The following is a 15,212-nucleotide window of genomic DNA, read 5'->3' on the forward strand; positions in this document are numbered from 1 at the left end:
CGTTTTAATGAGCTGTGATGTTACACCTACTGTATTGATGCTCTTTTGTCCGTTTGAACGTTTCCTTTGCCTATGGAGTGTGCAATGGCTGAACCAAGTTTTACTAAATTTTACTATGTTTTACAGATCAAGATTCTGTGTGAGCTGACAGTTTTCAGTGCAGTACCTCTTTCGGTTGCTGAGATGTAAGCAGCTGAAAATCACCAGATGCTTACTACACAGTGAACAATTATTGAAGTAAGCTAATTCCCCCTCTGCTCTCAAGGGTGACAACTTTCCAAGCACTAGTAAAGTATCTTTTAAAGGGGGAAAGAAAAAAAATACAGCAGAGGAAGTTACAAAAATGCAAAACCACGTGCAAAAAGGCATGAATTTAATCCAGTAAATTGCACAATAATATCCTTTTCTCTAACCCTCCCCAAATCCTCTCCTTTAATGCAAATGAAACAAAAAGTGAACAGGATATGCTCAGTGACAAAGCAGCAACTAGTTCTGCACATTGCTGCATATTTTAGTTGCTCCATCCAGTGTGGGGGCCTGTACTATTGTCTATGAGGTTCTCTGTTCCCATTTTCAAGGTGGGTGTCTTCATGGTTTTTAACTAACAGAAAGTTTACTTTTATAAATGGTATTTAAAAAAAAAATTTTCTAAGGTTATAGAAAGGGGATATGGCTTTCCAGAGGTTAATAATTGCTTTCTGTTTCTTCTACATTTTCTGGCTTAGAAAGCAGAACAAAATGACTTAATGCAAATCTGCAAGAACATGGCCTAATGAGAAACACTTTGACTTATATGTAACTGTCTGTCTCTTTAAGAGGTTTTTACACACATGTTGAGTTTGTGGTTTGACTTTCAGAACTGCTGGTTTTGATCAGATTCCACAATTTATTTGTTAAAGCTTGTATTGCTTTAGGCAATTCCTCTCTAATTCTCCCATTTTTGATGGTCTGTTTCCACTGTTTTGAGAGTCTAGTGTTTGAGACAAACTGCGAAGAAAATAAGTTAATTTTTTGTAGATTTTGTGTACAATATGAATGCAACAGACAGAAAATGAAGGTGTTTGACATGATAATGGGAGGATTAAAGTGTTCTTCACCAAATAAATGTCTTGATGTCCTTTTTCATTGATTCACTAGCTGTTAGAACTGGCTTAACTCATTTTTAGGATTCTTTATGACTGTGACTAGTTTCAAGAAACTTGCTGAATGTATTCATGTTACTATATCTGGAATCCTAAAAAACTTTAAAGGGGATTAAGTTAGCATTGGATAAGAGAATGTGACATGTTGTTGCTAATTTGCCCAGGAAATGTTTGGTATTAGTGGTTTCTATTGAATAGTGATTTAAAAGAAACCACACACATTTTCATTTTGTCAGTGGTTTTTGCACTTTATTGTTTTCCTGAGCTCTAAAGAATTGTAAGTATTGAGTTCACAGAATCTGCCTTTTCAGAAATTGCTTTCTTGTACTGTCTGAAGAGATTAATTTTCTTCTGCATTCTAGTGAACCTGTTTTTCTTCCCTCATTAAACCTATGTGCTATGTAGAACACTTCCTTTTTAGCTTACCACTTTTCTAGAATTTTTACATACCCTTTGACATCAACCTACCACTGCAGGAATAAAACTTTTATAAAAGTAAATTTTTCGGGTGAAATATTAATCATCTTGTTTAATATCACTCTGAGCCTGATAGCATTTTTGACAGCTATGATTATCTGTCAGGGCTAGTGTAGGTCTACATTTTCTAAAATTCCTTTGCAGGTTATATTCATCAGTCTATATATACTGATGCATAACTGTTCCTGGCTATTCTGTCCATCAGACACCAGTAGTAATGCAAAACCAGTAATAAATGCATAACTCTAGTCATATTCCCACTTTCTTGAATCTTTCTTCCTCCTCTCAACTTATCTTATTCTTTGTCTCTGTTGGGGTAAGACACAAGGTCTAGCAGCTTATTCTGTTTCCTGAAGTTCTGTTCTTCTGATTGGGCCACAAGGAAGAGAGTAAAAGATGTGAAAGGGCGTCTCATACAGTAGCACTAAAAGTTAGGCTTCTTTTGACCTTGCTATAAAATTCCTCCAATTTATGGAGTTGAGATAGTCTTTACATCTTTAAGCAGTTTCTGTTCCTCTCTGGGGAAGGAGAGGGTCTAGTCCTCTCTAAATATAGGGGTATAACTAACTCCCTTTGATGCTAATGAGGGATTCAATATGGATGGAGAATAGATCCTTGTGTGACTGCAATTTACTTGCAAAGGTGTAGTGAAAGGGATTTTAGGCCAACAGAGTCAGAAGACAAGGAAATTCGCTGCTTAGTCCTGTGAGCACTCAGAGTTAATATTCCATCACTTTCTCCCCTAACTGAAACATCTCATTTTACTCTCTGTCTGGAAGTACTTAGATCCCACCTTATTCTCACTTCAGCTCTCTTCCAAGCAGCTCTGACCTCCTGATATAGCAGTCCTTTCAGCCGGTACTCTAGCGCAAGGAAGGCCTTCCTTCCTCTTCCTTTTCAGTAGATCCTGACTTCCGTTCCAGGAGCATATGTTGGGATTGGGGGAAGTAAGAAGTCCATTGTAGTCTACAGAAAGCAGCAATTCTGAATCCCTGTTCTTGCCTATTGAGAATAACAGAAATTGGGGCTGGAAAAGGTCATCTAGGCTGTCCCAGCCTGTGCTGGATTTGTCAGTACTGTTTGTGAACGGCAGCAAAAAGGGTTAGCATTGATCTTTTAATAAATGTATTTAAATTTCTCGTTTATGGTAGAAATCTATAAAAAGCCCTTTACATTGGGTGTTACCTGTGTAATTTTAAGGTGATGTGTTTTGTCCTGATCCATATCTAACTGTATCATTGCACAGTGTAGTTTGAACAGTACCCTGAGCACCCTTAAGGGTGGTGGTCAGGGAGAAGGGCTGTTTACAAATATTATGTTATAAAAACCCAAGCCAGTGCAGTTATCCAAGAATAGATTTTTATTCAACCAAACACCCCAAATACCTGAAATGTACAAGTTCTGCAGTGATGGAAATCATGTTAATATGCTTAACTATCTTGCTGGCTCAAGGCCTAGGAACTCATTTCAAGGAGTGTGGGGCTTTTAGATTGGACCAATATTTTATCTAATTTTAAAAAAGCAATTTCAAACACCACCAATAACAAATTTTACTCCTAAAAAAGAGCCAGAATGTCTAACAAACACACACCACAAATGAGAAGCCATGTGTTATGTTCCAGTGCAAAATGTCATCTCTGAACATACGATCCAAGCCTTACAGCGTAGAACAGAATTTTCACTGTGTTCATAGAGCTGCAGCTGCATGGTCCCCTGAACCCCATCATACTGCACTTGTGACCTTCAGGATCTAGCAGTGGTCGAGCCTTGCATGTGACAGTTGTGCAGGAGATGCTTGGAACGCTATTGTAACTCAATTCTTCAATTGGATAGATTCGGATGCTTAGGTTTCCTTTCTTTGGTGGGGTGGTAGTGAATGAAAATGAAAGATGGTTGCCCAGCAGTGATGGGCAAACTCTTTTTGTTATCTTGTTTGAGATTAAGGGTGAAATTTTCAAAAGCATGTCAGTGATTTAGGAGCCCACTGAATCCCATTGACTTTCCCTGGGCATAGACTCATAAGTCACTTTTGAAAATAGGACTTGGGCTCTCAAGTCACTGAGGCCGCTTCTGAATATTTTACCCTAATTTTTTTGTCCCCCTACTCTGCTCCACTTATAGAAGAGGAAGTAAAATACATGCCATTAGTTTACTTGTGATGAATTTGGCAAATTTGCAAAACTCTAAGCAAACACTGAACATAAGAACAGCCATTCTGGGTCAGACCAAAGGTCCATGTAGCCCAGTATCTTGTCTTCTGACAGTGGCCAGTGCCAGGTGCCCCAGAGGGAATGAACAGAACAGGTAATCATCAAGTGATCTACCTCCTGTCACACATTCCCAGCTTCTGGAAAACAGAGGCTAGGGACACCATCCCTGCCTATCCTGGCTAATAGTCACTGATGGACCTATCCTCCATGAGTGGACACAGTGTTCAAGTGGTCACAGGGATGGCCATTTAATCACAGTGAAAGACCTCAGTGAGTCAGTTCAGAATAAGAACAGAGTGCCATATCCTCAGATAGTAAAAAGGGCATAAGGCCTTTGACTTCAGTAGACCTACTCTGATTTTCAGCACCTGAGGATCTAGCCAAGAAAGATTTTGTAGAAAGTCTCCTGTTTATTTCTTTTGACTACTAAATGTTGCCCCTCATTTACTGTTGAGTCTTGGCCGACCCAGCTTGGAGGTTGGCCCATCCAATCCACAGGTTAATATGTAACTCATGATCATTCTCTTCTAAAACGGGTACTGGACACATAATTTTGTTGATTATATTGTCCTTGGGTTACCAGCTTTTTGTTGTGGGGAGAGTCACTTGGTTACTCTCCTCACTTGCCCAAAATATGTCTTGTGATAAAGTATTCACGTAACTAAATTTTGGAAGATTTCCTGATTTTTTTATCTCAAATCTCTGTTTGCCCGTCTAACCTTCTATGCTTGATGGGTCTATACTTGGTATAACTTGATTTCCCATACTAAACACCTACACAGTGGTGAGGCTATTAATCCAGAAATCAAATTGAGCTGTATTTACAGTGAATACTGTTTGTTTCATGTTGTTGATTTGGTAATTAGCTTAAAGCTCTTTATTTTGTTAATGTTTTCCCTCAGTCAGCCACCTGCATCTCCCAGCACACAGGAAGCAATCCAAGGAATGTTATCAATGGCAAATCTCCAGTCTTCTGACTCCTGCCTGCAGACTTCATGGAGTGCCAACCAAGCTAAAAATAACACTATCTCAGCCCAAAACTCAAAAAAACCTGGGAGCAGTAACAACAAAAATGCAGGCAAGCACTTACTGAAGAAGAGCACAAAAAACAGCATTGACATTGAAGACTATGACGACCAGGACCACTTAGATGCCTGTTTTAAAGATTCTGATTATGGTGAGAGAAAACAAATTAATCTCTATGGCTATGGCCCTATTTCTGAAAGTATTTATGCATGTGCTTAATTAGACACTTATAGTTAGTCCCATTGAAATCAAGGGGACTGCTCTGGTACATACAGTTATTCAGTGTTTGCATGCTTGGGGGGCCTATATTGCTAGATTAGTCTGTATCAAGTAGGCAAGATTAAAGAGAGAGTTTAGATTAGATAGACAAGGGTGAAGAGATAGATTAGAACAAACACATTAGACAGTTGAGATTAGATAAATAGATTAAACTGATATTTTATTACAATTGAACCCAAACAAACATATTACACTTTTATGTAGTATAGGGAAAAGATTTTAACAAGCACAGCAGCGCAGTTGAAACCACTATTAGCCAAATCCTAAATCATATATATTTAATTTAAAAATAGAACTTTATGCAGTGAACCCTGAAACTGTGATACTTATATGTCAGTGAGGTAGAATGAAATGACTATCAGAGAAGCTGTCAGTAAAGAACCCCTGAATTAGATACGATGAGGTCATGATCTTAAGTTTTAATGCCAAGAATGCTAAACTCTGCAGTGAAAGGAAAAGAGGGATTTTTGAGACCACTACATTAAGTTTACTATATTCGGGAAGCGAGTTTTTTAATAATATGAAAAAACAGCCTCTATAGGTGTGTGTGACAGAGAGCAGGTAGAAATACTAACACTCATAGAAAAATAAAACCACATAGTCATGAAGGGCTCAAGAAGGGTATGCAGCTCTTTAGCAACATAATAAAGATGTTACTTTAAAATGCTGCTGCTGACTGTGACCCTTAAAAACATCCTTGAAATCTGCTCTCTCTATTAGATACACATATATTGAAGTTCAAATTGAAATACTCAGAAGTTTTATGAAAAAAACACATTTTGAAAATATTGTACATGTTTAAAAGAAGTTAAGTGCATGTTGCTGGTTTGCAGTTACAGCACCTTGTGGGCGTATCAGTCAGGATAAATTACATGACAAATTTTGTGAAAGTGTAATTTATAGACATGATCTACATGTGACAATGGGAAAATAGACAGGGTGATATTTTAAACCCCAATTTTCTTGCTAATTATATATTTGCTACTATTTAATGCGTTTTCTTTGTTGTAAGCAGCCTGAGTTTATAAAGACTCCATTTGTACTGCATCTGGTCAGCAGATTTTCAGTTCAGGGGCTAAATTAAGCAGTAACATTATAACCATACATTGCTTTAACAGACAAACACTGAAATCAAAATTAAATGCACATTTAAAAAAAACCTCTATCAAGGAGTCTGAGTGTGTATATATATATAGAGAGAGAGGATTGAATAAAACTCAAATGATATTGTTACCATTCACCCAAAGGAACTGTAACTGTTCATGGAGAGAACAGTTCAGGAGGCACGTGGCTGTAGAGAAAACCATTTTCAAGGTTTTTATAAAACCACCTGCCCTCTCTCCCTCAGTCCATTTATCTCACTGCCACTGAGCTATTTGTAGAGGGAATTGAAGGGTTTGATGTTATACAAGGTAACGCTGATGACATTTAGCATGTTGATAGCACCTAATAAGTTCTCTTGCCCTTCCCCTCATGTGGGTTGGTCAATAATTATCCACCTTTTACTGAAGGGGAAATGGAAACACAGAAGGGTGAAGTAACTTGCTCCAGGCCACACCCTGAATGAGTGGCAAAGTAAGCCAGCAGTCCCAGGTTCCCGGTCCCATTCTCTGCCCACTAGATCCCGCTGCCTCTGAAGGCTCTACAACTGCATATATTTGTGAGCAAAACCCAATGAAATTTAGTGAAAGTGAAAAGCAGAGATGTTGAGTGTTTCTGAATGTCTCACAGAACCCTAATATTTGCTGACACTGCTGGTTCAGGCAAACGTGAGCCAGGATTTTCTTCATATATTTAACAATATATCTGACTCTTCAAGCATGATTTAATGAATGACTGGGGAAAAGAACCAAACCAAAACAAATCTGAAGTATTTTTTTGTGGGGGGCGGGGAGGGGAATGAAGACAATCTGGGACTTTAGGCATACCACAACACATGTCACCATGCCCCCAACTCCTGTGGCCCTGTCTGACCTCCGCCCCCATCTCCACACACGCACAGAGTGGCAGAGGTTCCCTGTCCCCGCTCAGATCGACAAGGGCGGTAGCATGGGATCACTTTCTGTACCTTAGGAATGGCAATTCCCCCTTCTTGGGAGCAGCAAGGCTTTGCGCTCTCCCTTAGAAAGGCAGAGTTGACAGAGAGGGGCACCTCAGGACTTACCCCAGGAGCTGCTTGGATGGGTAGGTTGGCCAGGCCTGCTGCACTCCTCCCCTCCAGTATATGCAGTTGTTTGCCGCATTGTGTTGCTGGGACTCTCCAGAATGGCTCGTAAGAGTTAATAACCTGTTCACCCCTCTCAGAGCTATTGTTTCAGGCTGCCTGCAGGCTCAGGCAAGCATCACTGCATCGGTTACATGTGGGTCATATTTTCAAACTGTTTTCACAATTATGGGGGCTTAGAACTTACCTTTTTTAAAATGAAAGTTGAGATTCTGATGTGATCACATCAGTCCAGGAGCAGGGGTCCTCGGCATTGGCCTGCAGTGAGGCTGTGCTTTAATCCAGCCCTGTTTTTTCCCCTCCCTGCCAAAGAATCAGTCAGATTTAATCTTTTGAAAACAAACAAATCCCAAATGGGGAGGAAAAGCCCCCAAACATAAAGAAGAAGGCAAAAGTTCTCGTACAGCATTCCCTCCCCTGACTCCCAAGACTTTCCATGCTAGGGCTCCCAGGTTGGGGAGCTATGGATCCAGAAGGTGGAAGGAGCTGGGAATAGATCTGTGTGCCTTGGGACTGGATGGGAGCAGGAACCAATGAGAACCAGTACTGATAGCCAGGGTCCTGAGATCTACCCTGAACCTGGGACACTAATGAGCACAGGGGTGATGAACTCCCTTCTCATTAATGGATGGACAACCCTCTTCCCTCTGACAGGAGCCTCGTGAGTGAAAACTCACTGTGTCTTCTGTTTCCTAAATTTGTTTTTCCACAAGTGGGGACAATTTGACCCTTTATTTTGAGTCACTCAGTAAGACGTGTGGTTTACAATGAGCAGAGAGAGGGAAAGAGGTCTTGAGGGAGCGAGCTGTGTCAGTGTCATCTCAGTGTTGTTTGACAGAGCGACATTTCATTGAGTACCGTGTGGGTTTTATGGAGTAATAATTTTAATGACTAATAATCTGAGAATAGCTTTGTGTTTTGGCCAAGAGCCTCTGTCTGTGTCTTAACTGGACCAAATTCCACATGCACCACACAAGGCCCATTAAAATCAGAAGGAGTTTTTCCTGCAGACGAACATTAGCACTGAGCCCATGTAAGGCAGAGTCCAGCACTCTGTTTACTCCGAGAAAGGTCTAAGAAGTGGCATTAATCACATACCTCTCACCCAACCAGTGTAGTCAAAATAGTGCTATTCAGCAAACTGGCAAACAGCCGCCTCTTGTGGGGGTATCCAATAGCCTCACTTTTATCCTGATATTAGAATCATAGAACTGGAAGGGACCTCAAGAGGTCATCTAGTCCAGTCCCCTGCACTCAAGGCAGGACTAAGTATTATCTAGGTTTCAGAGTAACAGCCGTGTTAGTCTGTATTTGCAAAAAGAAAAGGAGTACTTGTGGCACCTTAGAGACTAACCAATTTATTTGAGCATAAGCTTTCGTGAGCTACAGCTCACTTCATCGGATGCATACTGTAGCTGTAGCTCACGAAAGCTTATGCTCAAATAAATTGGTTAGTCTCTAAGGTGCCACAAGTCCTCCTTTTTAAGTATTATCTAGACCATCCCTGACAAGTGTTTGTCCAACCTGCTCTTAAAAATCCCCAATGATGGAGATTCCAGTGCTTAACCACTCTGACAGTTAGGAAGTTTTTCCTAATATCCAACCTAAACCGCCCTTGCTGCAGTTTAAACCCATTGCTTCTTGTCCTATCCTCACAGGTACAGAAGAAAAATTTTTCTCCCTCTTCCTTGTAACAACCTTTTATGTATTTGAAAACGGTTATGTCCCCTCTCAGTCTTCTCTTCTCCAGACTAAACAAATCCAGTTTTTTTCTTGGCCTTTAATCTTTTTGTTGCTCTTCTCTGGACTTTCTCCAATTTGTCCACATCTTTCCTGAAATGTGACGCCCAGAACTGGATACAATACTCCAGTTGAAGCCTAATCAGCGCAGAGTAGAGCGGAAGAATTATTTCTCATGTCTTGCTTACAGTACTCCTGCTAATACATCCTAGAATATGTTTGCTTTTTTTGCAACAGCATTACTCATATTTAGCTTGTTAAACACCTTCTTCTCCTAAGGGTACCACACTCTGCCTGTGTTTTAGACGTGTAGGAAATTTTGTTTCACACCATGTGAGGGTCACCAAATGTCCATGGAGATAACCTATGTGCTGACCTATCTGATCAGGCAGTAACATCCCCCCCATGCACCTGATAGTGACAGGTATTCCAAATAGGCCCAGCTGTATGTGAGGGGAGGACTGGCTTTTCCAAGCCAAGAATAACATCATGCGCTGTGAACAAAAAACTGTATTATTTTCATTACAATAGCACCTAGAGGCCTCCAACCGAGATTAGGGACTCCATGGTGATAGGTAGTGTATAAACGCAGAGTAAGAGCCAGTCTTTGTCCCTAAGAGATTGCAATCTAAACAGACAAGACAGGCAAGGGGGGGGGGGGAGGAGAAAACAGAGGCACAGTGAGGTGAAGTGACTTGCCCATGGTCACACAGCAAGTCAGTGGCATTGCTGGGAACAGAGCCCATCTCCCCTGATTCCTAGTCTAATGCCCTATCCCCAGGGCACCAGTGCCTTTCGGGCATTTCACTCTGCGTGCTACCCTTGGCCGCAGTGTATTACATAGATACTCTAGGCTTGATTCACCACTGTGCTAGTCCAGTTCTACACTGATGGGTGATTCATACTTACCTCAAACTCCTGTTTAATACTGCTGCAATAAAAGCTATTTTTTGTTCCTGGTTTAGTTTACCCATCTTTGGAATCCGATGAAGATAATCCAGTATTCAAATCACGATCAAAGAAAAGAAAAAGTTCTGATGATGCTCCCTACAGCCCGACAGGTAAGTCCATGATGTCTTGGATGTTCAGACTCAGGGAGGATATTTCAAATTGAAAACCTAGAAAAGAACAATGGGATTTATTATTTTTATCATAAATATTGTGCTCGTCTAGATCTCTCAGTTGAGAGGCTATTTTTTTTTTAAATAGTTCCACTGTAGTGAACGCAAAATTGAATCTAACACATTCTGGACAACGTTTCTCTTCAGCTACCTTTTAAAAATAAAAAGTAATCTCCTGTAGGTTGTAGGTATCTTTCACATTCTGCCAGTGAAGGTGATGATGTATTGCTAGTATTATGATGATGTAGTGGAGAAATCTAGCAGTTCTGAGGCAGCCCACACCTTATATATAAAAAGCATTAAAAAAGAAAATAGAGAATATAAACTATTCCCACTGTTTTCATCAAAAGCTCAGTAAAACTGAATAACTGCCAGGGACAGTTTCTGTGCTGTGCCTTACAGGAAGTGCCACCTTTTACAGTGCCCAGATTGTGGGCCAGCTGGGGGCCAATGCAGCTCCTGGTGTATATTCGAGAGCTCTAATTTCTAATGTTCTAATTTCCAGCAGCCTGACCCGGGCTGTCTGTTGAGCAGCCCAGAATATCTATAGTGTTCAGTGCTACCTGCTGCACTAGTGGGGCTAGGAAGGACAGGGTTAGGGTTGCTTATGGGAGCCTTGTATAGCACCTGCCCTGGAAGAATTCTCCCTTGGCCAAGTGGGGTGGGAAGAGATTGTGAAAATCCCTGTGAAGCATTTTGCCTGTTCATTTGGGATAAATTCACATTCCATGAATGTTTGATTTTTCATTAAATGTGGTCAGTTTTGGAAAATCTGGAGGAGAATATGGGTTTCCTTCCAAAAGCTACATAGTTTAAGTGGAGTCTTGAGCTCTGTTTCCACATCTGCCACTCAACAGCCTTACTAACGCTTGGCACTTAGACGTTCGCCCCATTGAAGTAGAATGTCCATTTAAAAATAAGCTCTCTCTTGCCCTTGTCACCCCCCTTGCCCTTCATTCTGTAGGAATGCAGTGCTCCCCCTACACAGAGTAGCTGTTATACGGTATTTTCATTTTGTTCTTACATTTAGCAAGAGTTGGCCCCTCAGTACCTCGACAAAACAGACCTGTCCGAGAGGGTACAAGAGTTGCCTCCATTGAAACTGGACTGGCAGCAGCAGCGGCCAAATTATCCCAGCAGGTGAGTTTGCATACTAGGTAGCTTTTCCTTAGAAAATACGTTTATTTTCAAATGGAGCCATAGCACTTCCCCATCTTCTCCTGTTGCTTGTTGAATATTAACTATGTTGTTGTAACAGCTCATGTTTAATTACTGTACACGTCCAATTCTGTACTCAGTGACAAAAATCCCAGTGGCCTCAATAGAAACAGGATCAGGTCCTAAATTACACGTTCAGATTTCCAACGACACTGCAGATTAGAGGTTTGTAGTTCAATTAGGTGCTTTAAGCACACTGAAAAAATCATCAGTTGGGCAGATCAGGTAAACAAAGAAGTATTTGGGGAAAGCTTCAGTGTAAGCACCTTTTACTTTAATAAGATTAGAGTAAATTTACAAGTGTGCTTATGTGATTTAGGAATCTAAGTCTTATTTTCAAAATTACCTTAGGTATTTGGTGCCAGATTTTCAAAGGTATTTAGGCCCTTAAAGATGCTCATAGGCACCTAGTGGGATTTTCAAAAGTTCCTGAGCAGGTTAGGCACCTAAGTCCCTTTCAAAAATGGGACTCTGACACCTAGGTCTTGTAAGTGTTTTTGAAAATGTTATCTAAGTAATTCAAAATTGAGAATTATGCCAGATTTTCATCATCTTTTTTAACTTAATTTCTTTTTTATGTTAAATTCTGAAAGTTGCGATAAAGCTTTTTCTTATCCTGTAAACTTACATTCAGTTATGAAAATGGATGTTTGTATACAAACATGCTGAACTTAAGGATGCTTACGAAAAATCCTCATAGGAAGTAGGGCCAAATGCAGTACCCCATGTTCAAAACTACATTGCCTCAACACGATAATCTTTAAATCCTTTTTAAAGTACCAAAAGACACTAGACAGCTGTGTCAACACACAGCCTAGAACTCAGCTACTTTTTTCAGTTTAGTAATCCCATTTTTAACAGTTTACTAAAGCTTTTTCCAATATCAGCCTATCGTCCTTATGGAGTTTAAATTGTTCCTTCATTGTGAGTGAAATTCACAACGATACAGAGAGCCATTACAGGCCTATGTACATAGGGTTGCGCTCTACATTGACATTACTCCCAGCTAACTTCTGCACAGATGTTAATTTTTCCCCATGAGATGAAAAATATTGAATCTGATTCTCAATTACTCTGTTCCTATACTTGGATCAGGAATGGACGAGGGAAAGGTGGCTTTAAGCCATCTTTGTGCTCCCATATACTGGGGCTGCACAGGGACCTACCCAGTCCTCAGTGTATGTTAGAGCAACCACAGGTCTACTCCAATTTATCTTCTGTCTTCCAAAGCCCATTGGGCATGTCTACATTACGCACTAGATCGACGGGCAGCGATCGATCCAGCGGGGGTCAATTTATCGCATCTTGTCTAGATGTGATAAATCGACCGCCGAGTGCTCTCCCGTCGACTCCGGTACTCCACCGGAGTGAGAAGCGTAGGCGGAGTCGACGGGGGAGCGTCAGCCGTCGACTTACCACAGTAAGTAGATCTAAGTACGTCGACTTCAGCTATGTTATTCATGTAGCTGAAGTTTCGTAACTTAGATCAGTCTCCCCCTAGTGTAGACCAGGCCTCTGTGTACCTTGGGAAACAGAATAGCCATAGAGCAGTGCACCCAGACCACTACCCTAACAGGCAGCCCACACAGAGAGAGCTGAGGAAGAGCCAGTTTATATCTTTACACCAGCTCTCTACTGGCTGGGTGCCAGACCACCTACACTAGGAGAGTCCTCAGGGGGCCAATTTTGCCCACTCTAATGCCTTGTTATACTACCAGAGTGACATAAAGGGGCCTTAGTGTAATTGAAAATCAGGCCTATTATATTTATCTTGTATCATTATTATTTGTATTACTAAAGCACCTAGGGGCCTGAGACATGTATCAAGGTCCCATTGTGCTAGGTGCTGTACAAACACAATGCAATGACAGTCCCTGCCCTAAGAGCTCACAGTTTACGACAAGATACAGCAGGTGGATGCAACTAACAGACAAGGAAACAATGCTGCTGTGATCAGTTCTCACTTTGAGTTTCTAGCAACCCTGTTCGCTCTGTGTCTTTATCCAGTTCTGACAATATTCCCATTCTTGACGTGATACGCAGTGTAACAATGTTAACAAATGCCACTGGTTGTCACAGTAGCTGAATGGGGATTCTATGCTTTATTGAAAGGAGGAACAAAAAGGCAAGAAGAAGAAGAATACCAAAAAGAAGTTGTCCCCCAACAACACAAATAAACTCTCTCAGGAAGGCAGCTCTCCTGAACCCAAATTGGAGTCCCATGCCAGCAGCCTAGCAGATCATGAATACACTGCCGGGGCAAGCACGTTTGGGGTCGCCCAAGTAAACAGAGGCTCTCAACCTATGGCACCTGGAGTTTTCCTCACCCAGAGGAGACCCTCATCATCATCACAGAATAATGCAGCTGCCAAAGGTACTGTAAATATTCACAGAGGAAATGTCCATCTCCATGACAGGGCAAGCTTGTTCCCTACAGTGTAGTCCTGCATCCCTTCTCCATTATGTCCTTGTACTCTTTCAGTGGAGCTAGGCTTATTTACACCAGTTGGGGATCTGGCTATGAGCACTGAGTTGGGTTAGCATTGTTGGCCTACGTGTTCCACTGCGTGTGGGTGTCTTATGGAGGAAACAATCCCTAATACTTGCCAAAGCGAACTCAATAGGTCATCTTCCTTGTTTTAAAGCAATTCATCTCGTCCAGCTCCTCCAGTATCTAAAAAACTATTCACAACAGAGCCTGTCACCTTTTCCCCTTTGCTTGTTCAGAAACTCCGTGGTTTTCCACTTTCTTCTATATATTTCTTCTGCCATTGACTCAGTGGGGTCAGGATTTCAACTGTAAATCTTAGTACAGATAAAATCCCAATGCACCTATTCTGTGTGTGTGCATGCACAGAATATTTTAAGTCACCTTTCTTACATTGGAATGCTTCTTGAATTTCAACAGTGCAAATATTTAAGCTACTTTTAGGAATTATTGTGCTTAAGGAAACAAAACCATTAAAAACCTCACGCATATCAACTTGTTTTTCAATATTTTTGTTTACTCTCTGTAATTGGAATTTTATTTTTACACTGAGGAATAGCTAGAATCTTGTTTGAGTCAAATGTTTCCCCTCCTGTCTTCCGCTATCCCTCTCTGAGCCCACATGAAAGTCATAAGTCAAGAAAAAGGTGGAGGGGAGTGTGTGTGTGAGAGAGAGATCGGTCAAAGTTGAGCAATGATGCAATTTATGATAAGTTAAGTGACTATATTTCCCATGGTTTTATAACTGTATGAATACAGTGGAGATAGCATGAGATTTCACATAGTCCTGTATACTATGGGCTTAACTTGAAAACATCTGTATCACTAAATGTGCTGTCAGTAACATTTTCTTAACAAGATGTTATTTATTGCAAACTCTGGATCCAGAAAACAAAGCCAACTAAAAGTTAGAAAAAGACACAGGAATTTTTTTAATGCTTGTGGCCGTTGGCACAAACAGCAGCAAAATGAAACGTTTCATTCAATTTACCTCTTAACGTGTTCACATTCTGCCATATGTTAATCTGTTGAAATGAACCGGGTTATAAGGTGAAATCAGAAATAATGCAAAATACAGCAGTCAAGGTGTCCAAGCCTGTTCAAGCTTTGTGCTCGGATGCAGAGCCCAGGGTTCAGACAAGGACTCGTGACTGTTACTCCCTGACTGAGTGATCGATCAGTCTGCCAAATAAGCAAATTCTTTACCTCTCTGCTGAAGGAAAGTGAATGAACGGCTCTTTCTGACATCCCTGGGTGCCTGTTTAATAGAAGGAGGCTTTAGGATGC

General features: G+C 40.9%; 1 protein-coding gene and 1 long non-coding RNA gene across 8 annotated transcripts in view; one reads left to right on the forward strand and one right to left on the reverse strand.

The window, feature by feature from the left end:
• Positions 1–15,212, forward strand: part of PHF2 (PHD finger protein 2) — a 145,207-nt gene that overhangs the window by 125,719 nt on the left and 4,276 nt on the right. For 6 of the 7 annotated variants that reach the window (XM_073352167.2, XM_073352168.2, XM_073352165.2 and 3 more), the window contains 4 exons: positions 4,732–5,006; positions 10,064–10,159; positions 11,250–11,359; positions 13,550–13,811. In XM_073352167.2, the coding sequence (XP_073208268.1) occupies positions 4,732–5,006; positions 10,064–10,159; positions 11,250–11,359; positions 13,550–13,811 (743 nt within the window). The remainder of the gene's footprint in view (positions 1–4,731; positions 5,007–10,063; positions 10,160–11,249; positions 11,360–13,549; positions 13,812–15,212) is intronic. The other variant, XM_073352171.2, reaches the window with a different exon arrangement.
• Positions 7,478–15,212, reverse strand: part of LOC140914431 (uncharacterized) — a 61,003-nt gene continuing 53,268 nt past the window's right edge. Inside the window, exons 2-3 of the long non-coding RNA XR_012159861.1 lie at positions 10,008–10,216; positions 7,478–7,661 (exon numbers count right to left, since the gene is read on the reverse strand). This is a non-coding gene — a long non-coding RNA (uncharacterized LOC140914431). The remainder of the gene's footprint in view (positions 7,662–10,007; positions 10,217–15,212) is intronic.

The sequence above is a fragment of the Lepidochelys kempii genome, chromosome 7 (genome assembly GCF_965140285.1).
Source record: "Lepidochelys kempii isolate rLepKem1 chromosome 7, rLepKem1.hap1, whole genome shotgun sequence".
Lineage (NCBI taxonomy): Eukaryota > Metazoa > Chordata > Testudines > Cheloniidae > Lepidochelys > Lepidochelys kempii.